General features: G+C 39.8%; 1 protein-coding gene across 2 annotated transcripts; it reads right to left on the bottom strand.

Moving 5' to 3' along the window:
* Positions 1–545: 545 nt before the first annotated feature.
* On the bottom strand, positions 546–23,780 carry ube4b (ubiquitination factor E4B, UFD2 homolog (S. cerevisiae)). Of its 2 annotated transcripts, XM_026920947.3 has the most exons (29): positions 23,452–23,780; positions 20,298–20,517; positions 17,564–17,699; positions 17,221–17,308; positions 15,338–15,482; positions 15,004–15,229; positions 14,271–14,735; positions 13,686–13,796; positions 12,601–12,742; positions 12,218–12,318; positions 11,384–11,498; positions 10,905–10,988; positions 10,528–10,584; positions 10,315–10,431; positions 10,105–10,203; positions 9,692–9,805; positions 8,783–8,981; positions 8,157–8,295; positions 7,590–7,689; positions 6,466–6,593; positions 6,279–6,377; positions 5,936–6,171; positions 5,516–5,642; positions 4,541–4,685; positions 4,252–4,386; positions 3,567–3,758; positions 3,273–3,447; positions 2,784–2,930; positions 546–1,765 (listed from the first exon to the last, which is right to left on the bottom strand). In XM_026920947.3, exons 1-29 carry the CDS (start codon positions 23,473–23,475, stop codon positions 1,698–1,700), a joined length of 4,134 nt encoding a protein of 1,377 aa, XP_026776748.2. In that variant the 5' UTR covers positions 23,476–23,780; the 3' UTR covers positions 546–1,697. The 2 variants fall into 2 exon arrangements, with proteins under 2 accessions (XP_026776748.2, XP_026776747.1); XM_026920946.3 differs by lacking the exons at positions 13,686–13,796; positions 14,271–14,735 and having other exon boundaries at positions 23,452–23,779.
* Between the last annotated feature and the right edge of the window lie 495 nt (positions 23,781–24,275).

Raw genomic sequence — 24,275 nt, forward strand, 5'->3', positions numbered from 1 at the left:
GTCTATCCATATGCTTGGGTCTTTCAGCTTCATTCTTCTGCCATGAAGTTTTCCAGTAATCAAGTTTTCAAGTAAGAGGAACACTTTTGGTATTGTATTTTCATACTATCAACCAACATGAAATGTGTCATGCTAGGTAACCAGTATTGTCAACAATCAATCATTGTCAACTATCAATCATGCTAACTGATAGTCAACTAGATAGTGATCAAAACTAGCCTATTTTGGTTTCCTTTGCATATGCAAATTCATACACAATTCAAAATGAACTCCAGATGAGGAAAATGACTTTCATTCATCAAAATCTGACTTAATGATACATTCTACAGCACTGTAATTAAACTGCTGTTCCTTTGCAGGCAGGGACTGAGCATGTGCGGAATGAGTGTCATCACTGTAGCTTGTTGCTGATTAGAGCAACTGATAGTTTTACAACTGACCCCACTCTCCTCTTAAATGTAATAAATGCATAGCGTTACTTAAAATCATTTTACTCTGTTTTAGTAGCCTACATTTCACTATCAGGTAGTCACCAGTACAATCAATCCAGAAAATCACCTTTTCATTTATTTTTATGCATCATGGTCCCCCCCAAATAATTTGTATACAAAAGCAATAACAGCAATAACAACAGCAAGTGTGCATTACCATTTATTACAGTTTGAAGTCCTGGGTCCAAAAAATGTTTGTAGCAAAGGAAGCGGATTCCTGTGCAGTTAAACCTTCTGTGAAAATGACTCATTTAATTCACGATGAAGCTCAACAACCAGGGTTAATATGAAGAGCAGAAAATTATGAATCAATTCATTGTATAAAACTGTGTAAGTTAAAAAAAAAAAAAAAGACATTGCATGTACTGGCATTGTTTTCATCACGATCATGCTGTAAACTGTTTCACATTCTGTTCTCATCTGAGGTTTTAGCTTTAACACTATGGAAATGCTAAATGAACTGCTTGGGTGGCCGGCTTGTGCATTATTCATAATTCTTAATATAAAATGTTTGTAATACAGCTTCTGTAATCAACTGATACTCCACTGACATTCTTCCATCATGTCAATATCTACCTTTTTATTTTCCAAAACCAACCTAGTATGTTCATTTCAAGCCTTTTTTTTTTTTTTTTATTAATTTTCCATCAGGATACATTAACGGCCAGGGCTCAGTATGTCAGTTTTATGACCAATACATAATAGCGATGTGTTTTAGCCCATGCCCATTGGCTGCACGGTTGTAGAATAGCAATGTAATTCAAAACGGAGTGACTCAGCACAATATTTCCTGACTTCTCCCTTACTGTCAAAATCACCAAGAACTCATTCTTACCACCAAAATACAATCACTTAAAATAAAAGAAAAAAATATGTAGACCAATTTAAATTTGCAAAAATTATTATAATTTTTTTTTTTTTTTTTTTTTGAGGACAATTTCCTTGGAGTTAGGCTCTGAAACTTAGTTTCTCTATGTCTTGGTATACATCCACTCAATTAAATATAGGTATATATGTAATATATACAAAGTCATAAGCGAAACTTTTAAAAGTCTAATCTTTATTATTATGCTTCAATTTAGAACCATGAGCCTTTAAGATGGAAAAAAGGGAAAAAAAGGATAACAAAAAAACTTTGCCTTTTTCTCTTCAATCTGTTTAAACTTGATTTCTGGCGCAGCAAAAACAGCTGACGGAGAGTGTAGCTCACTGAGAAAAGCGTCCTCCTTGCTTTTCCCTCATCCAAGCTTGGATACGTTCCTTCAGCTCTGGAACTGCAGAAGACAGCAAGAGTAAGACTAACATTAGAAATTCAAACAACAAGTAGTTACTGTATAAACATATAAATGTAAAATTTGCAATGTAAAAAGCAAAGCAACTTTTCAGACATGGTTATGTGAATAAGAAAATGTTTAGCTGCTGGCTGTGTGGAACAGGAAGTGATGTGAACACCAATAACCAGATTCTTTGAGTAAAAACACTGCTGGAGCCAGATCAGTTTTACCAGTTTGCCATTATGATAAATATGATAATTAATTTCACAGCCTGACTGGCCTGTATATCACACTGCAGTCACAGAATATAGAGTATAGAGATAGTGTGGGTTGTCAATAAGTAGTATAAGCACTTAGCTAGATGTGACGTAAATATGCTTATACCGCAGCACTACTGAATTCTTTAATCTGATTGGTCAGATGGTGTTGATTAATTTTCTATAACAGCCGATCTGACAGTATATTACTGTATACTACAAAATCTATGGTAATAGCTAACACAAGGACTTACATGGTTGATGCTCCACATGAATGGATTAAAAAACACGTAATTGCTCATATAGTGAGATTTGTGAGGAGACATTTATTTAGTATTTTTGGAAGGAGTCTCCAGTGTCAGAGCTTTGTAACAGTCAGAGGCAAAGCTGTAACTTTACGTTAGAAGTCCGGGACAGAGAGCAAACTAATTTGCTTCTCGGATGTTCCACAACATTACACATAACTATAAAACGATAAAAAGTATGATGCATCATTCTTAGATAAATAAAATATTCTAACTGTTGTCAAACTGCTGTGGTATAAGAGGATTAAAACACTTCAGCGTATGCTCTTAAAGTAAATTAATCAACTTCAGACAGGTGGATTATTTTCCTATAAACAGCATGCACCTTCGTTTTTTTATTCCTAACATATTACACACTTGTAGGAGAAGACGTGTGTATGGATGTTGGCAGATCTGGATAAGGGCTCAAAACAGTTCTGTACAATCTATAGCCGGTGAATAGTGTGCGTTTTGTACCTGACTCCAGCATGCTTTCAGTGAGAGGCTGCCTGTTGAAGGGGTCAGTTGGGGAGTTTAGAAGGTGTCGCAGGATGATGGATCGGTCCATAATGTTCCCAGAAGGCAGTTGAACAGGATCAGTCATAAGAGTGTCCATCAGAGGATCTGACACACAACAGGAAAATGCAGGCTTATTTGCTGTTCTGCAGCAGCTGCCACGCCAGTTACAGTACAACTACATAAATAAATTAATATGAAATCTATTACGAAATAAAAAAGTATTATAAATTTGTGATTATGAATACATATCAGTGAGGATCAAAAATATGCTTAGAGCATGTGGAGTAAACTTAAGCATAAAGCAGCTAGCTGATACCTAGGAGGATATAGATACGTTAAGATTGCATGCAGTCGGGGGAAATCAAAGGAAGTATGTACCCTGCATTCTGCCAGGAGATTATGTTCAGCCTGTAGTTAAGGGCTCGAGGGCTGAGATTTCAACCTTACCTTTAAACTCATCTGGAGCATCACTGTAGTCCATCTCAGACTGAGAGTTGCGTGCCACTATCTCCTCGACCTTCTCTGACAGCAGCTTAAACTTCTCGATGGCGATGGTGGATTTGATGCCTGCCTTTCTCATTTTAGAAATCACTTCCTCGAAGAGTTCCCTGCTATATGATCTCTGATCATACCAAAAACCAAGAGAATGATGAAAAACAGATTTTACTTCATGTCATCTTAATCATATATCTCTAAGTAGTTTTCTAATTGTGTACATGAGACACTGGGACGTTAGCAAACCTGGTCATCAGCGATGGCTTTAGCAAAGCGAGCACAGTCCAGCTGCAGGTAGATATCAGTAAGCTGGTCCAACAGCTTTTTGGGCTCAAAACCATATTTCTCTGGGTTTTCTACCTTCAGATCCCGACACTTAGGCCCACACAGCTGCTGCAGATTATAGTTCAGCATGGCAGCCAGTCGTGGACCCAGTTCCTGTGCAATTCACCAGAATATCTCTCAGTAATCATGAAAAAATATTTAGCACTTTGCACACTATATATTTAGCTTGTCCATACAGTACTCAATTATCAGGGTAAACAGGATTCTTTCCTCACTCTCTCTAAACAAACCCTATCCAATGACTACGAGCAGCTCAACTTTCACACAAGACTATAAATACCTGCAGGGATCAGAGTGCAAGAGGTTCATTTGCAGGGCAGCAGGTGTGTACTAATCCTTCACTGTTTACTCGTTTACCAAAGCTACACACCCAGAGGAACTTTAGCCACCCCCCATTGCTCTGTTAACCTCTTGAAACCCAAAAACATCTTCTGTTTTGTTGTTTTTGATACTGTCATTGCCTGATCTATATGGCTAAAATTAATTTCCTGTATTGCTCTATAATAAGCCACCTAATTGTCCCAGACTGTCTGGTATTGATCTTTCAGCTCCTAAGGTGCATTAAAACCACAGAAGCAGGACTCACAGGGCGGAGGAAAGGTTTCTGGACTTGTTTGGTCAGAATGTGGAACATGTCCACAGTCTCCGTGGCTAAAGCCAGGTAGGAGCGAGACACTCTCTCGTCCTGAGTCAGCTGGGACTGGCGACTCTGCTGCTGCTCCTGAGGCAAATAGGACACGTCCATCAGTGTGGGTCAGTATGAAATTACTTTCCATTCACATATCAGCTGTACATTTTTCTAACAGAAAATCTGCACTGAATGTTCAGTTTAGACCAGCGCAATACTGAACCTTCACGGTCTACTGTGCACTAACCCTGGGCAGCTGCTCCCACTGCTCCTTGTTCTTCATCTCCTCCTGGATCTCGTGGATGCGCTTCAGAGACTCCAAGCTCTCATCCAGTAGGAATGTTGTGTCATTGATTAACATGTTAATGTAGCGCACAAACTGCTTCCCAGAGCTAGTGCCAGATTGTGAGGGGGAAAAAAAAAAAAAATCAACATCAAATTATTTTATACCACAGTGGTGTTGAATTCTCTAATAAGAATCTCTTGGTCAGAAAATATTGATTAATTTTCTATAACAGCAACTCTGACAGCAGTGCCAGCTGTAATTCACACCCCATTTTATTAACGCGCTCGTTCGAATACATTATCATTTCTATAGTAACAGCTTATTCACAGGGACTTGTATGGCAGCTGCTCCACATAATCTAAGACTAATAATAAACAGATGATAAAAGCAGGCTGTTTAACAAAGAAAAACTAAAGTGTTGATATGGTAAAGCTTTCTGAAATAGATGTTTATTTAACATTTAAGGAAGGAGTCTCTAGCGTAAGAACTTTGAGTCAGTCAATCTTCTGCCACAGGAGAGTCTTTAGGACAACTGAGTTTGTGCTTTCAGGACAAACTGTGTGTGTGTGTGTGTGTGTGTGTGTGTGTGTGTGTTTTTCGTTTTCATTTCATGAGAGAGAAACAAAGATTTTGGGAATGACTGTCTATAGCTGTTATAATTGGTAACAGAAATGAATCTGTCCTGTGGACATTCCACAACATTAAACTGCTGTGGCATAAAAACAATAAACACTGTTGGAAGGTGCTGTTTTTGAAAATAATTACCATTGTTGATTATTTTCCATGGACTGCATGCCCTGTCATGTCTGTCTGTCTTGTTTTATGCCTTACTTAATATACCAGTTGCAACAAATCATCCATCTTGTTTCCACTGCAGCTGATGACTCACTGTTCATTTTCTGTAACTGTATCATTCAGATTAGGAAATAAACTCACTTGAATTCCTCAAGGAAGGTGCCATGATGGCCAATGTTTTGCCAAAGGCTCTTAAAAATGGTACTGATATGGTAGCGGATGGTGAATTTGTCATAGAACTCGCTAGTGGCTCCTGTATGTTCCACATCTGCAGAAAAAGAAGGGAGGAAAAAAACAAACTGTTAAAGCAATGCCCAACATTCAACAAAAAGGATTTTTTCTAAGACAGAAATAATATTTTCTGTGAAACCCTTATTCATATTTCATAAATGAGCTGTTTAACTGGTCACTGGATTTTGCAGGATTTTGGTAAAATATCATAGCTGTCAAATCTATTAGCACAAAAAAATCCATTAAAATGTTTAGTGAGATCACAGCTGATATAAAATAGTCTTCAGTTCCTGTGATAACTACAGAGCTCATTAGATCGAGCCAACTAACCTGTGTAAAACTTCATGAGTGCAGGGACAAGCTGATTGACTGACAGCGGGTGGTTCTCGATCATCTCAAAGAAGCGTTGGGTGCGAGGCTGAACTGCTGGGTTAGTAACAAACAACACCTCCACCAGCTTGGCAATCAGGTAGGGGTTTCTGATATAGTTCTGACTGCAGATGAACACCACCAGGAAGGTCACGATGTCCTGAGTGCATGGCTCATACAGAACCTGAGGAGAATACCTAGCAAAGAGAGTAGGAAATTTGATTAACTTGGGCTCAGATACACAGGGGAGACGATTCTGTCTTTGATTCACCAAATAATCTTCAGTAAAATATAATGAACTTACTGCACAATAAAAAGCAAAAACTCTGCAACATCCTCAATGTAAAACTCGGGCAGTGCAGCAAAGCTTTTAGGGATCTCAGGATTCAGGGGCAAGGTGACGCTGTAATATGATTGGACAGACAAAGGCAGGTAAGATGAACATCACAAGTAAAGTGCATGCTCTAGCAGTAAATAAGGAAGAGACTAACTTTGGGTAGACAGGGTCTACGATGCGCATAATCAGCTGAATAACTGTACTGTAGAACTGGAGACATCTGCGCAGTAGATTCTCATCCAGCAGGCCGGCATCAGCACAAGCCTTGGAACGTACCAATTTCTACAAGAACAGCAAAAAACACTTATGACAGTTAGACAAAGCCTTTACATCAAGAAATGGCTGCTATTATTAAAATGTCTGGAACTAGGAATCAGAATATTGTCACTAAGTGCTTTAACTTGTTGGAAGAGAATTTACAGCTTAGAGAAAGTTTTGCTGTACTTTTTCTGAGTACCACCCACATAAGTTCCTAATTATCCAAGAACACTCAGCTCGGATAAAACCTACTTGTATTGGACATTTGAGTGCAGTACTTTAACAAAACATTTCACACTGAAGTAGGAGCCTGAATATGGTCAATATGTATCTGTCTTTCTTTCTTTTCTTCCTTTCTTTTCTTCCTTTCTTTCCTTATCAGTCCAGGATATGTGTTCCATTCCTCTCATTCTGCTAGTAAATGCTGCCTAGCTAGACTGCTATACTGTGGTACAAAATTTGATTGGTAAGTGAATTATACAACTTAATTTCTGAAAATTCCATTAAAAACCTCAAGAACAGCCTGAAGACACAGCACTTTTGAGAGAATCTGAACATGTAAAAACACCCTTAAGTCTTTCCCCTGATTGTGTAGATATGTGTATATGTCTAACCTGGTGATTTCTCTTTTGTTATGTGATTACCTTTTTAATAAAATTAATAAGTTTATAAAACTAATAACAAAATAATAAAACTAATTTACAGTTACAGTTTACACCTTACAGTTACTCCATTAGTTGGTGGATACTTAGTTCAGTATCTTTAGTTCAGCTGCATTTCTGTCAGCTCCTCAAACAGCTAGATGCTTGGACTGTATACTGCCTCACTTGTAAGACGCACTGGATAAAAGCATCTGCTATGAATAAATAAGTGTACAAATAACGTAATGTTTGTTGGATGTCAATTTTCAATTCCTGTAAAAAATCATAATGTTTCTACTCACTAACAAAAGTATTACATTTGTTTCTCTTTTTGATTTTAATGCAGAGAAAAGTGGAAAGGAGTTTCAATGAAGCAAACCTTCAGCTGGGTTTTGCATCTCTTCAGCATCTCCCTGTGACGAGTGGCCAAGGGGGAGTCTTTCCACTGGCTCTCACTGTTTTTCAGCTCCTCTACAGTTCTGCAGTACACACACACACACACACACACACACACACACACACACACACACACACACACACACACACACACACAAAATGTAAAACCAGGAAACATCATACCGCAACTGCTGAGTGTTATGCGATGCCAACAGTAGGGGGAACTATCAACTCAGAAGAGAATATTGTCAGAAAAAAGAGCTCATTTGAGCAGTCTCGTCTAGGGTTTGTCTTTTAATGTTGGGGACTGGAACAACGGTCATTAATGCAGTACCTGCATCACCTAAGCTCTTAGTTCAAGCAGTGTTTGGAAAGGGCCAAAATGACAGATCAGAGCAAAGCATTCATGTTCAATCCAGTGGGATATTTAGTTAGAACAGCTTTAAAACTATGCAACCTTAAAACTAAATAACATATAACAATACTGAATATAATGCAATGAGTTAAAAACCCTGTTATTCTTATTGTTACCGAGTATCCATGCATGTACCTGTTCAGATCTCTGATGGCTCTTAGTCTGCGAATATAACGGCGGCATCCAGGCAAGATGGACAGGTGGTGTGCATGTAGTGTCAGGAAGAAACATTCCGTAGGGAATTTGGGCTCCGAAAACTTGGAAGGGTCTTCATCTAAGAAAGGACAGAAACAAATAACGATATGCCACATCAGCAAGTACGACCCAACTAGTGTATAATGTATTATGTAGAAAAACAAGGCAAGTTAAATATATAGTCAGCAATTTGGTGGAAGTTAGCTGAAGCTAGCTCTTTTGGGAATCTAAAGAAATACATCTCCTTCCTTCATTGTTAAACCCCTAAAACAATGCCTACACTAGAACCCCTGAATGTTGGTGAAACAAGGGGAGCCTTCTGAATTGACAACATGATGGATCAGCAAGTCAAGATGCCTGCTTTTACAGATACATGATAGTGGTCCATATCACTGCTCAGAGTCTTTCCTCTGAGCACATTTTTATGGACACATGCGGAAATGTCAGGAGCACATCAACAAACATTACTTTAATACGTTAGTGTTAATTTTTAACATTTGCATTAGAAAAAAAAGCTAAATAAAAGAGAAAGCACATGGAGTCTAATAAGTTAGACATGCACTCACGCAGCTCTGCAAGCCAACTCTTCAGTTCCTCCAGGCTGGATTTAAGCCGGGTCTCCTCCAGGCTCACGTTCAGCCGACACTTGTGGTGGAAAATGTAGAGGGGATCCACTGTCTCTAGCTTTATCTTCATACTCAGCTGCTGCAGCACCCACAGGAAGTTCATCATGAAGCCGTCTGTGGACACCAGTTTATCGTCTGTCTGTAGCCAAGCCCAGGGGAGAAAAAAAAAAGATTAATACCATATTTGTAACAGACTGTCTAACAATACAACATACTATACACACACTATACATGACAAAAAAAATTTCACAAAATCCAGACAAGACACCTAGTGAAAATATTTATCCAAATAATCAGTAAATCATTTATCATCAGTGAAGGTGAGAAAATATAACTGGTTAAAGGGAAAATGCATGTCTTTGTCTTTGGATTAAAATGGAGACTGCTTAATGAAAGACAACATTATGTGAAATTTGTAAGTGTAAAAACTCCCAAATAAATATTTAACAGTAAAGCAATTTGAGAGTTACTCTCTAGCACCAAGTACCCTTGAGTGAATTGTGCTTCCAACCAAATGACAAGAAATACAGAACATAATGGATTAAAATATATATGCATTTTTTCAGATTAAAAAAAGTAGCTATTCTACCAGTGTGCACCAAAAACATGACCTTGTATAATGTTTTGGATTCACTGGTTCATGAAGGTGTGGAGCTTTAATTTCACATTATGACATTACTTAAATGCTTGTGAAGGTAATGATCATATTACTAAAAAATCCAATTTTTTTGCAGTTCTAAGATTATTTTGTTAATCTAAATGCACTGATTGTGCACACACTGTTCCCTTCATTCTGCAAGAGCGGTTCAGTTGCGTTTGGGTTCCGCTATAATCGGATACGAGTCATACCTGCATCTGAGCCTTCTTCACATTACGATTCACCAGAGCTGCCATGTAGCTCAGAGCAGCCTCCCTCGTTTCTCCATTCAGCAAGATGTTGTGGAGGATTTTAAACAGGTCACCCTGAGGACCACAAAACCATAATCACAGACTCGAAACACAGCAATATGTGACAGTATAATTAAATTAATTGGATTAGTAGCTCTTCCTCTAGGGGACTGCTGCAAAAAAAAAAGAAAAAAAAAAAACCTATTCCGCTCAGAGGCCTTTCATTTGTCAGTAATCCATTCTGTACTCTGACATGGCAAAAGCAAAATATCATTACTGGCTAATAAGAGTACCATGTACTATCCAGTGTTCCAGTGAGTGATAGGGACATCTAATTAAAAAAATTGAACAAGCACCTGAGCCAGCGCACTTACCCTGGCAGACTCCAGGTAGTGTTGGAGGGACTGACTGACCACACGCGTGTTCTCCATAGTAATAGCAGGGCCTGAGAAATATTTGTCTCCCACTTTCGTCTAAAACAAACAGCATATAATGTGGGAGAAATTTAACAAGGTGAAATATTAACCTCGATCTTGCACTGTGCTGTCCATATACATGCTGTTGCCTCACTAGAACTGACTCACATCATCCTCTGCGAAGACAGAAAGGCTGAAGAAGGTGCCAAGGAATGAGAGTCTCTGAATCTCTCTGCCTGCCCCAGGGCTTAAAGGATCAGGACACCACAGCGGCAGAGAGGTGATCTGTACAAACGCACCCATATAGAGTCAAGACGTTTTGTACAACTAGTCACATTCAGTCTTACAAAAACAGGTAGGTATCAACAAAAATCAACTTACCAAATTGCACACAGGGTGCGTCTTTCCAAACTTAATTTCACAGAGCTCAGATAAAGCCTGTAAAAAGTGATGCAAGCAGATCCAAATGTTATTTTTTTTTAAAAAAAGAGTTAAGAATGTGAAATACCAACTGGATGTGGTTGTTGTACCTCATGCCCTTTCATAAGATACAGTATAATATACTATTTTCACTGGGGTGTATCTATAAGAAAACCAACCCCAGTTTGCAGAATGGTTAAGTATTTGCAATTCACTTCACTGCAGTAGATTTGGGGCATAAAAGCATTGGATATAAGAAAGAACATGTAAAAACATTTAGAGATATATCAAAAGTTTATATTTATGATTCATGACAGACTGCCACAGGGCACTCTTACCATCAGAGGATATTTAAAGTTGTCGCTGTCAAAGGAACATTCTTTCACAGCTAATGCAAGCCCTTGAAGAATCGGGACAAAGATCTACAAGAGGAAGGACAGTGATTAGAGTCTAGTACTGGTTTTACTTAATAAAAAATAAATAAATAAATAATAATAATAATAAAAAAAACATTGCATCACAACTTAGTCATTCTAATCATTTTTATTTTGCTGTAAGACCCCTGCTGCTTCAAATGCACCACCGAATTCTGTCAATAACACCACAACATGCTGCATACAACAAATACTGTTGTAAAGTCATACTTTCAAATAATGAGGACTACTGGGTATTAAAGATGATGTTAAGATGATTTAAAAACATCTCCGTGATTTCAAAAACAGATTTGATGCCATTGAGCCTGTCACATCAATTAAGTCCTCCTCCTCAGCTTCAAATGTGAAGTGAATCAGCCTGAAGCGTGTGCAGCACCTCCCACCTGTTTAAACACTTCCTCCTCCTGGTGAGTCATGCGCACCAACTCCTGGATAAAGCCGTATGGAAGGTTCCGGCACAGCATGTAGGGCACCAGCAGGGAGGGCTGCAGTGGGGCCCTGGGCAGGATTGGGGCAAAGAAATCTTACAAAAACACAGGCTTTCCTCAAGATGAGATATAAAAGCAGAGTTTGTAAAGGCATCCTCAAGCTACATTTAATACTTTTCAGTGAAAACTTAGCCTGGATGATATGCCAAATATAACAGTTCTCTTCAGAAGAACTGATATATAATCAAAATAGTCTTTTAGTGTCTGTGATGGACTGGCGTCCTATCCAGGGTGTATTTCTGCCTCATAACCCTAACAAGGATAAAGCAGTTACTCAAGATGAGTGAAAAAGGTAAGTGAGTGAGCGAGTCTTTAATGAGCGAGTGCTTAATTTACAGTGAATTACAAACACTCCAGCTGTTTTGGGGCGGAGTTTCAAGTTGTACCTTTGAATGTCATTCAAAAAATAATTAGGTTTGCAAAATGCATGACACCACGTAATGTTTAGTAAAGTTTAATACAATTTAACAAGGTCTTTCATTTGTAAAATATATATGCTTTTAAGGATTTATAAACACATCACAAAAAGAATACAAAACATCCTCCACACTTCATGGAACAAAGATAATTAAAACAAAGAATTAATAAGCAATATGACTATGAGGTTGTTGCATAGGAGGCTTGTATAGATGGCTACATATTAAAAAATTATTCTTCAGGCGGTACTACACAGACTGCTGATTATTAGAGAGGCACACCAAGGACAAAAGACTGTCTGTAAGCACTGACCTGGGCTGGGTAAGGGCCCCCTGAAGCACAAGAGCAGCATGGGAAATACACTGGGAGCGTATGTTGCTGAGCAGCTGACTGACCACTGGCTGGCTGCACATCTACAACAGCACAACATGGCACTCAGAGCAAGGAGGTACAGCAGACAGATTCCTTCATAACACAAGCCTGAAGAGGGAAGTTCCCCCTGGCTCAATGGTAAGGCAAGTTTTACTTTCACTCAGGGAAGCATATGACTTTCTGAGCTTTCTATTTTCGTCTAAGAAGGCTAATGTCATATGAAAGAGCTGTGAAAATAAATATTTCATTTTCTTTCTGTTTGCATTTGAATAACCATGTATCAGCTTCATTAGAGGAAGCTTTCCTCTGTGAACAGCTACTACCTTGGGAGCTTTCCTCTCCTCCATGCCCACACTGTCAAAGCGCTCGATGAGGTAGTTCAGCATCTCAGTCTCCTTACACGCCTCGATAGTAAAGCGGTCACTGCCTGAGTCACCAGCCGATCCACCACCAGATGCACCCAAGCTATAGGCAATACAGAGATAAATGAAGAAAGGCGGAGATCATTATAAACAAACAAAAAAAAAATGCAAGAAATCAGAATCAGAAATGGAGAAATTATATCACCACAGTCTACACTGGAAGAGAAGGTTTGGCAGGCTTTGTGTTAGCTTAACAAATACATCAAAACATTTAGAATGCAGAATTTTAAATCAGGTCTTGAGTAGATGCAATGCATTCAAAAGTAGATCTAGCTTAATTTCCTTTTAAAATGCAGCTTAGACAAACCAGACCACAGGTGCTTGTGTTTCTTGATCTTTTCTGAGAAACTCTCAACGTTCGCTACTGATGTTCCACATTCTAAAAGAATGCATCAAGCAAGACCCTAACACAAACTAAAACTAAAGCAGATCACGGAAAGTCAATGAAAACAGAAAATTTTGATTTAGCATGCATTAGCGAGGATTCCTGGGTGAGAGGACACACTCCACAGCACACCTCTGCCTCTCTTATTAGTCAGGTTATTTACTCATCCAGCAAGGATTAAGCACCTCAATGTCTGGGTAATTTTAATGCAATATCACAGCAATACCACTGACATGATTAGCCTTATGAAAAAATAGTTTCATGACACAGACAACAATAGAAGCATAGACAGAGGTGGTGTTAAAATGTTGACTAGATCATATTCATGCTGCACGCTGAAATTAGTCCAGTATCCTCATGACATTGACTAGATGTTATATTTAAAAAAAAATAATAATAATAATAATGCCATAGGTTAAAACAAAAGGTCCACATCAAACATAAAATGCATGAGAAAAAAAAAAATCAACACTACCTACTCTAAACCACTGGGCTATGTTTTATGGCAATCCCCGTTTGTTGTGCCAGCACAGGGCACAATGTGTTTATGTTAGTGGCCAGGCAGCACTCTAAAGTATGCAACACACACTGGCACTGGTACCTTGACCCAAACTGAACCCCAGAAAAATCCTCCTCCTCCTCTTCCTCCAGCTCTTCATCACTGCTGTCTTGAGACATGTCAGACATGGGAAAGAAAAGGAGCGGGAAGGGACTGGCATGGTCACAGCACACAGACGAGTGCAGTTTGGGAAGATATGAGGATGTGGAATGAAGTACAGGGGAGGGTTTAATGAGATCTCTCAAGGAAAGCAAGGCACTACTGTCAATAACACATCTGACTAACGTTATTGATTAACGATAGCTACACAGGCTAAAAAGCAACTAATGAACAACTATATAGCAGCAGCAAAGTATGTATAATAAAAATCTGTTAAAAATTAAGGAAGGTTGGAACCAAACCCCTACTTAGTGTGTGTACCTGCATGCATGAGTTAAGGGTTATGTAATGTGCCTCACACCAGTTTAATGAAAGAACTAGTTAACAGCAAACTACCCCATACAGTAATTTCATTGAAACTAAAACTATATATACTACATATATTTCCTTTTCAGTTGATGCAGTGTTGTTATTACTTTTTACTGGTGTAGTAGGCAAAACTTCACATCTAACACAGCAAGAAGATACCTAGAGGGCATCCAGGAGGCCAGGGCAGCTCTTCTGGCTGTAGTAGTAGGTGAGCCAGGCACGAAGGGAATTGGGGCAGGTGTTTGACGAGTGTAGTGTCTAGGGGATGGCAGAGGAGTAGGCTGGGGGGTCAAGGGTGTGGATGGAGTGTGGGTAGGAGCAGACAAGCCAGACCTGGGGCTTATGCTCATAGGGAGGGAGGAGCCCTGAGAGGAGCTGAGAGAGTATGGTCTGTATCTCTGAGAGATGGACAGGGGAGCAGATGGGGTTGGATAGGGGGAACTAAGGCGTGGTGCTGATGGACTGGGAGAAAGCTGAGGGGCAGTTGAAGGTGCAGGTGGAGGTGAGGGTGAGGGTGAAACAGCAGACGGAGGTGGAAGTGAAGGCGGAGTTAAGGGTGTCAGCACAGATGGAGCACTCATCCTGGCAGAATTTTGACCAAGGTATGGACTACATCCATACAGACTGAAAGCAATAGGAAATTTCACAGAACATAAAATGGAAATGTAGAAATGTGATTGACAAAACAAGACTCAGAAAAAAAAAACGATCTGGAGAAAATGACATCAAATAAATGTAGATATTGCTACCAAAACAACATATGAACAAATCTGATTGAGCAGACTGGGAAAAAATGTAAAACAAACATGTAAATCTGGTGCAATGCATATTTAATCCCCAAATCTGCATGTATGCGAATTACAAATGGGCCCCATTGTTTGTCCACACTTGCCTAGACAGAGAGCTGGCACCAAATGAGCCTCCACAGGGCATCATGGGACTGTTTCCCTGGCTGGAAGGCGGGACCAGCGTCAGGTGGCGGTCTGGAGATTTGGCAGCAGTGATTGGCTGTGATGTGGCTGTCAGGCTGGCGAAGGGGTTGGAGTCACGTGATTGGGTAGACATCATAAGAACTTCCATCAAGATCTGTCCAATCAGGTCTTTGAAATCAGAATAGACTAGTGGAAAAGAAACACAGAGAATGCAGTTAATCATGATAATCATGGTACATGGGATTAAAAATACTATCTCCACCCATCCTCCTTTGCTCGCTCCCTCTCTCTCACCATCTTTTGGATTTTGCTGAAACTCTGCAGCAAGTGAGGGCAGAAAGATGACATCACGGTCTTGCTCCTTCCAAGAGACACGGAGAATTTTGCAGATGAGCTGCAGAGCCTGCTCGTCAGACACATCTGGGTTAGATGAAGAGTCCTGCAAAACAGCAGGAAGAATTGGTTTATGAAACTCATCCTGTGAATACTTCATATTCTTTACATCAGTATTTTTTTTTGCATTATCACAATGTTCTGCATGAAGCTAGCCAGTTAACTGTAACATGATCAGTAAAGAATAAACACAATACAGCTACATAACACTTAAACACCTATCTAGCATAATGATTTTAACACTGACTATATACTCATCAGCCACTTTAACAGCAACACCTGTACACCTGCTAATTCATGCAATTGTTCAATCAGCCAATCATGTGGTAGCAACGCAATGCATAAAATCATGCAGATACAGCTCAAGAGCTACTGTTAATGTCCACATCAAACATCAGACTAGGGAAAATGTGACCTCTGTGGCTTTGACTGTGGCATGATTGTTGGTGTCAGATGGGCTGGTTTGGATATGTTTACACAGAATGGTGCAAAAAAAAAAAAAAACCATCCAGCGAGCAGCAGTTCTGCTGACAGAAATGCCTTGTTGATGAGAGAGGTCAAAAGAGAATGGCCAGACTGTTTCAAGCAGGACAAACAGAGTATCTTAAATAACCACTCGTTACAACTGTGGTGAGCAGAAAAACATCTCAGAACACACAACACTCCTAAGCTTGAGGCTGAAGGTCTACAACAGCAGAAGACCACATCAGATTCCACTCCTATCACCCAAGAACAGAAAGCTGAGGCTACAGTGGGCACAGGCTCACCCAAACAGGACAGCTGAAGATTGGAAAAACATCACCTGGTATGATGAATCTCAATTTCTGCTGCCACATGCAAATGGTAGGGTCAGAATCTGGCATCAACGGTATGAATCCATGGATCCAGCCTGTGTTTTGTCAACAGTTCAGGCTGGTGGTGGTGGTGTACTGGTGTGAGGAATGTCTTCTTGGCACACATTAAGCGCCTTCATACCAATTTGAATGCCATAGCTTATCTGAGTATTGTTGCTAATCATTTGCTTCCTATTATGGCCACAATTTACTCATCTTATAATGGCTACTTCCAAAATGATAATGCGGCATGTTACAAGGGACAAATCATTTCAAACTAATTTCAGGAACATAACATTGAGTTCAGTGTACTTCAACGGTTGCCCCAGTCACCAGATCTGAATCTAACAGAGCGCCTTAGGGATGTGGCAGAATAGGAGATTTGCAGCGTGAATGTGCAGGTGACAAATCTGCAGCAACTATGTCAACATGGACCAGAATCTCAATTTCTAACATCCTCTGGAATCCGTGCCATGAAGAACAGAGGCGGTTCTTAGAGCAAAGCGATGTCCTTCTCGGTATTAACATGACATTCCTGTGGCCGGTGAGTGTATATAGTGTACGCAGTGTTAAATCATTCTGATAGATAGGTGTTTGCTGTCGTATAGAGAGATCTGTTTCACCCATACTGTGTTTATGTTCTTGAGGCAGGGTTTGTTACCCCAGTCAGGATAATGCAGCCTGCCCACTTGAGGAAAAAGGGAAAAAAAAGGAAAAAAAGGGAGAAGAAAAAAAAAAAAAAAAAAAAAAAAAAAAACCACTGCTGCAGCTGGGTTCTTACTTTGCAGTTTTCACACCAGGATTCATGCATCTGTGTTTCTTAACCTCAGAATCTATATTCAAATGTAACCGGAAAAGAAAAGTCTTCCTATTCATAAAGCTCCAAAGCTGTAAAGGAGGGACAAATGTATTAGTAATTTTAAGGGGTAAAGTAGTAGGTGCAGTGCGTACCTTCTCAGCCAGGTTGCGTTTCTCCCTGCGGTCACTATCCTCTACCTCCATGTTCTCAATTCCTGAGTCCACATCCACCTGGGACATGCTAAGGACAGGGCCAAACACAAAAATATGTTTGTGATCCTCAAGTGCATTTTAATATTAAATATCACACTTAAATAGCAAGGAAGAACTTTTGAGTATCATATTACATATAACAGTGAGTGAACAACAATATTAAGATTTAGGAAAATTAGGAACATAAATATTTATTATGCCTATGACTGATTTACAGACTTGTATACTGTCACACTGTATGAGATTGATGGACAAATGGCCGAATGCGGAAAAACAGTCTCACTTCTTTTCACAGGATGCTGTATCAATGTCCATGCTTTGGGAGCGAGACAGGGACTGAGACTGGGTCTCAAGGCTGTTGGATGGGGAGCTGGAGAGAGAGCTGACTCCCTCGCTGCTCTGGCTGCGATAAGCCACCCCTAAATCAAAGAACAAAGTTAGACACCAATAACTATGATGTGTATGGTGTGCAGTTTAGATATGCCTACGTCTGTAATTGGATTAAAAGATAGAGATGTCATCATAACCACTGCTCCTATGATTATATATCATCTTAAACCACAACAATGTTGAATGCTTGAATAGGATTGGTTAGAAGGTGTTGATTACTTTTCTATAACAGCACCTCTGAATATAGTTGCGCATTCTAATACGTTACTGTTTCTATAGAAACAGATAATTCACAGAGACTTGTATGGCAGACGTTTCACATAAGCTAAACCTTATAATAAACACTTTTTTAAAATGTGTTGTTATTTAACAAATAAAGCTGTATAATCATTGATGTAGAAGTTTTTGGTAAGGTGTCAGCGCTTTGTAACAGTCAGAGGTCAACTTTAGGTTTTCCAGTACGGGAAATCTAAGGCTGAAGAGCACTGCGCTCTGTGGGTTGAGTAACATGACAAGCTGCATTTTTTTCTGTCTTACTAAGTGAAAGTGAAAGAAAGAGTGAATGTATATAGCTGCTGTAACAAGTGATTACAGGAAGTAACCTTTTACTGACGTTCGACAACATTAAACACAGCTATAAACTGATAAGATGTACGGTCAGCAGTGATTACATTACCATGGTACAAGAGGAATGAAACACTTCGGGACATATTATTATAGAAAACTTATCAACACTGGAGTGTCACTTTGTATCAGGCTACATCACACCACCCCTTCTTTGATTATTCTCCTATAAAAACATGCCTCGATGTGTTTTTACTCCTTACATATTCAAAATGCATTGACAATAGTGAGATTTAAAGCAGCAGGTTTGTAATTTTAGAGCCCATTTCACCTCACAAGCACTAATCCTGTGTCAGAATAACCTTATCAATATGGTAATAAGGTTATATAAACATGAGCTAGATCAATCCACATACAAACACATTAGCTGGTTAAATCTATAATGGTCGTACAGTTTGCTGTTTTGACAAAGCAAATCATTAACATTACAGTTATCACTTACATAACATTAGTTGGCTTGCTTACTGCTACTTCCTGAGCTTTTGGTGCTGAGAGAGCAAACAAAAGACAAGCTTTCTTGGAGGCATCTGTGTTTTTTTCCCCAATTTCCACACAGAATGACAAAACTGAGTTATGACACTCATTTCCCTGTTAATTTGAATGCAGCATAAAACCTGACAGTCCTTTCCCTTCTGCTTAACTGACTCCATGCTGTCGGTTGAAAGTGCCGACATAGTTATACAGAGTTCACCTTTAAAAACTGAACCTTTAACAACTGGCACAGTTTGTAACACACATTCAAAAAGGCACCTAAAGACTATACTGTCCTGCATTATGCACTGAAGCACAAAATGCAGATGCACTGGAACACAGCCCATTATTGTAGGTTTGAGAGAAAAGCTGTTATACATTGCAGCCGGGTTCTTTTGTTAAAACTGCACTTTCATGTGATGCTGTGCTCTCAATCAGGTGTTCTGAATAACAGCCACAATAGCACCACGCTCATGCTGTCAACACAAAACAAGTCATTTTACGACAGCTTTGCAAATTCCCGATTCCCGGGAATGCAAATCATTAGACGTTTAATATCATCAGAAGCGACATAAAAGCTATGAATCAAAACAGAAGGGAATATAAAAAAAAGAAAGCGAGTTGAGCTTGTCTGGATCATCTATAAAATGCTACGATTTTTCACTGGGGTGAGATTTGGTTTGAATTACAGTCTCCAAGGTGATTGCGCAAGATGATAAAAACAATTTTATTACGCATAGGTCAGTGGTTTTTAACCCGACGGGTTGTAAAAGGTTGAGAACCTCAGATCTGGGTCATAGCCTAGATGACGGTGAGTGCACTTGTAATCACCGCACGGCATTCCCCATTTACCCTAGACAGTAAGTAAATCAGACAACGAGAGAGAAACATCAGTCTGGCCCGTCTACAAGGCTCAGGTTGAACTCCAGCCAAGGCTGAAGCGAGACACTGCCAGTATGACGATGCACTTTTTTCACTGGGTACTAGCTACCATTATTCCTAGACCCCTGATATAGAATGCAAACTACCCTAGTATTGATGCTAGAAACGTTCACCGGGGTCTGTTCTGAACTCAAGAGCTCCTGAGACATTATTTCACGTTCAAATGCTGAAAATGTTGAATTCTACAGGGCTGAAAAAAAGCACCAGCTTGTCGTTATTAAACTTTAAAATATGACTGAACGGTTATTACATTACACATTAGATTAGATTTATTAATCATGACTGACTAAACATGTTGAAAGATAAGCTGCATGGTGGTGGAATATAATGTAATTTGAGCCATTCCTGATGGATGCGTGCCTAAAAGCTCTGCATCCACAAGTACTGACAGGATAAAGGATTTTATCTTGCAGTAACAGGCAGCGCTGAGCGATAAACATTTGGCTTCTTTTCGTTTTAAAAGAACATCAAAGAATGCTCGGCACATTTAAGAGGGATTTCTCTTTACTAGACTTTTAGCACCAAATACAAGACGTATTATAAAAAAAAAAAAAAGCAAACATCTTTGCACACTGCTATAGCGCACTTACCCGAAGCCCCCATTGGGGAAGTGGCAGGCGTGACATTTTGGGTGTTGAGGCCCAGAGAATGAGATGGTGCTGGTGGCAGAGGCTGTGGTGAGGCCCCGGAGGGCCCGGGCAGTGGACCTGGAGGGGTCTCTCTCTGTGGTGAAGTCAGCGGCGTGCTCAGAGGGGTGGTTGGCTGAGACGTCTGTCCTCCGGCTAACCGGGCCAGCCGCCTTCTCCGAATCTGCAGGACACAGAAATCATTCATTCAATCACCTTCAGTAACTGCTATATCCTGCTAAGGGTCATGGGGGATCCTATCCTGTGAACACCTAGGGGCAAGTTAAGAGTAGCCAATCCACCTACTAGCATTTTGGCAAGTGGGAAGAAACCGGAGGAAGCAGGAGAAAACCCACAGGGCAAAAAAAAAATTCTCAGCTGCTAATAAATTAAATAAATCCAAAGAACACATTAAAGTGAGAAGAAAAGCTGAAATAAATCAATAAGCTCATACCAGACCCCTTGGCAGAATGGAGAAGAAAAAAAGAACAGAACTAATACCTCTTTTTTTTCTTTTTTTTAAAGTAAACCCTAATGTATTCTAAAGCATAATATTGCTGTTGTTGTGCAGTTAAGTGCTGCAGGAGAATCACCACACACTCCAGTGACTCATAACATCTGGGGACAGTAAAACAAGCCCCACAGCCTCCCTGATAAAGGCTGACAGTGAAATGCCAAGAAGATGAATGCATGGCAGGATAATTCAGCCTCATCCTGTTTCAGACTCCAGCACAGCCAAAAACAGAGCTGGCAATTACACCATCAGCAAATCGTCATGTGATCGGGAGACACGGTGTGCTCAGCACTGACAAAACAGGATCTCTAAACTATTCCACCGCATTTCCCATCATTCAGACGATTTCTGGTTTTATACGAACTACAGTAAAATCTTGACACGCCGGATCAGAGTTAAATTGAATTTGACATTTTTTCCCGATCAGACTCTCTGATGTATTTTTAGGATGTGAATGTGTGTTAACTTGACTGACAAGACCGAACAACAGAAACAGCTTGTCTTAAAGCAAACCACCATCACACCTCTGGATTTTCACACAACTTGGCAAAAGAGAATTTCAACAAGTTACCTCAGTTACTGGTTATTAGGTTAATACACAGAGCTCTGATTTCTCCACTATCGTATTGCTGCAGCCTTAGTTTTTAGAGCTTTGCAAATGTGGCCTTTATCTGTTGAAATAGATGGACTTACAGTATATAGATCTGGGCAAAATGTTTACGAACCATATGAGATCTTAAGCTGGGTTTACTCTGTATGATTTTCAGCCCCACTTTGCTGTCATAGTCAAAAATCTCACAGCGTAAAATAATTTTTGATCATGAGTTGAGATTGGTGGTTTTAGAACACATAGTGCGACATGCTCCTTGACAGCCGAGTTCTACTGCGACGAAAGGCAGCCGATGACAAAGTTTTGGCAGTGTCAAAAATATCTGACTAAAATCTCAGTGTGTGATCCCTGTTATGGCGACACTGGATTATGCCAAACTTGTGAGACAGTTACAAATTCATTATTGGTGATAATGAAATCCTTATTACCTCAAGCTCGATTGGAAGAATGTTTCCGTTTATGTGAGCCCATTTTCTGCACGATCCCAAATCGCACTGATTGATGACATAAGCAGAAAGCGGTCATTTTTGAGTGTAATATTCGGAGGTCTATCATTAGAGGATCTTCGTTGTATGTTCTGACAAGGAGAACACACTTTATAGCACAATCTGTAACAGAATTCGGCTAACGTTTTATTAGGATCACCTCGTACATAGTCATGAGTATCAATCTCATAAGACCGCTGTAATCACAGTCTAATAAGCACATGATCTAAGAACACCGATCTCAACTCACGACCAAAGAATTTGTTTAAGACGTGCGGTTTTTGTCTGCGACAATTAAGTCGGACTGAAAATCGTACAGTGTGAACTCGGCTTAAAACTGACTTAATTGGGAAGACCTGTAAATAAAAGTAAAGTAAAAACCTAATGGATCTGTGACATCTGTGCTTATATTTTGATGCACTGAATAAAGAAAATGAACCATTTTAGCATTAAAATGTGCAATATGGTTGGCTCTGGGTTACTGATCAGAAGGTCAGGGGTTCGAGCCCCAGCACTGCCAAGCTGCCGCTGTTGGGCCCTTGAGCAAGGCCCTTAACCCACTCTGCTCCAGGGGCGCTGTATCATGGCTCGCCCTGTGCTCGGACCCTGTGCTCGGACCCTGTGCTCGGACCCTGTGCTCTGATCCTAACTTCCTAACAAGCTGGGATACGTGAAGAAAACAATTTCACTGTGCTGTAATGTATATGTGACAAATAAAGGCTTCTTCTTGAAAAAATAACATATTCCAGGAAAGTGTTGAGGGGTGTACATTTTTATAAACATGGAAAATGCTCCGCAAGCATAAACCTGGTGTTCAGCATATAAATGACACTTATTTGGTTTTTTTTGGTTTGTTGATCATGACTTGGATTTTAAACCACTACACCGTGCGACTCATTGAGATCAGCACACTAGTATCATCAGTACTCTGATTAATCGGGTGTTTTAATGAAACAGCTGCTCGTCTGAATACTTACAGACCAGAAATAAGCGAAGATGACAACAAAAATGTTAGCCTTTAAAAGCAACCTTACTAAGATTGTCTCGATTTCTGTTTTCCCCCTGCCTTGGTTAACAATGACGGCGGACACTGTAGCAGGCTAATCTACTGTTAGCAAGCTAAACAAAACAGCCGATAGCCAGCTGCTTTAGCAAATCAATAATTACTCAGAAGGCAGCTAACTAGCCGGTAAAATGACATGTCTAACACAATGTAGCACAATTCGACTTCCACCTCAGTGAAAACTGCTAGTACATGTTATTTTTTACAGGCTGTAAGTGCCAGTGATGCGAGTGAGAGTGTTGGGAGAATATTGCTGATATGACACACTGCCAGTGGCGGCTTCAATCATCTTCAGCTAACTGCTCGCAAAGCAAGTCACTGCTCCGGCTCAAAGGGTGACAATGACACTACATTATATTACAAATACACAACATTACTGACATTTTATCAGCTCTTTTTACAGGAAACGTACAGAAGTGAATGAACAACACGCACAAAAGTCTTACCTCGTCGGCGCTGAGCTCTTCCATCGCTTTTCTTTTAATTTTTACCTAAAATAATTTTGCTAGCTAACTAGCTAGCTGCCTCACAAACCCCAAAAGTGCATAGTATAAAACAATACAACAAATAACAATACACCGTGATTGTCCGTTTGGCGCTCTTAAATTAAAACATTAATCATATACCTATGTACTCTCTTCGCAATTGTTACGATTTATATCCGATTTCTTTAAAGAATGAAACAAACACAAAAGTATTATTCGTCAAAACACCAGGGCGGCCATTTTGAATCTCGGGTCACGTGACAGGCTACCGACACATTGCGATCTGCGGCAGTCTTTTTTTTATTTCTTTCCGACCCGTATTCGCACAAACCCCGCCTCTTAAACCAGAATTGTTACTATTTGTCCCGCCTCCTGTTTCAGGATTGGTCAACAAGTCATACTCACAAACAGTCCATGGAGTACCAGCCAATCGCAGCTGAGAAGTCGCAATTTGTCGGAATAGAGGTGGGTTTAACACAACGCCTGCGGCAATCCCAGAAGGTGATTTTCCAGTACAGGGGATTCCTAGCCGTACAATACAATACAATCAGCTATTGTATTATAACTGTCATTTGCTACCTGTGTGTTACACCAAAACAAAATATCAGATATGGATTTGACTAACAAAGATGTTCATGAAGCATCTTTTCACCATTTACTGTTTGATTTTTAAATCAGGACACCACCCTGGCTTTAACAGACAGGCCAGGGATCTGTGAGCCCCAACTGTTCACGACCCCTGGAGGTTTTTTTTAATTATTTTTTGGTAATTAAATAAAATAACT

This window comes from Pangasianodon hypophthalmus, chromosome 16 (assembly GCF_027358585.1).
Source record: "Pangasianodon hypophthalmus isolate fPanHyp1 chromosome 16, fPanHyp1.pri, whole genome shotgun sequence".
NCBI classification, from domain to species: domain Eukaryota; kingdom Metazoa; phylum Chordata; class Actinopteri; order Siluriformes; family Pangasiidae; genus Pangasianodon; species Pangasianodon hypophthalmus.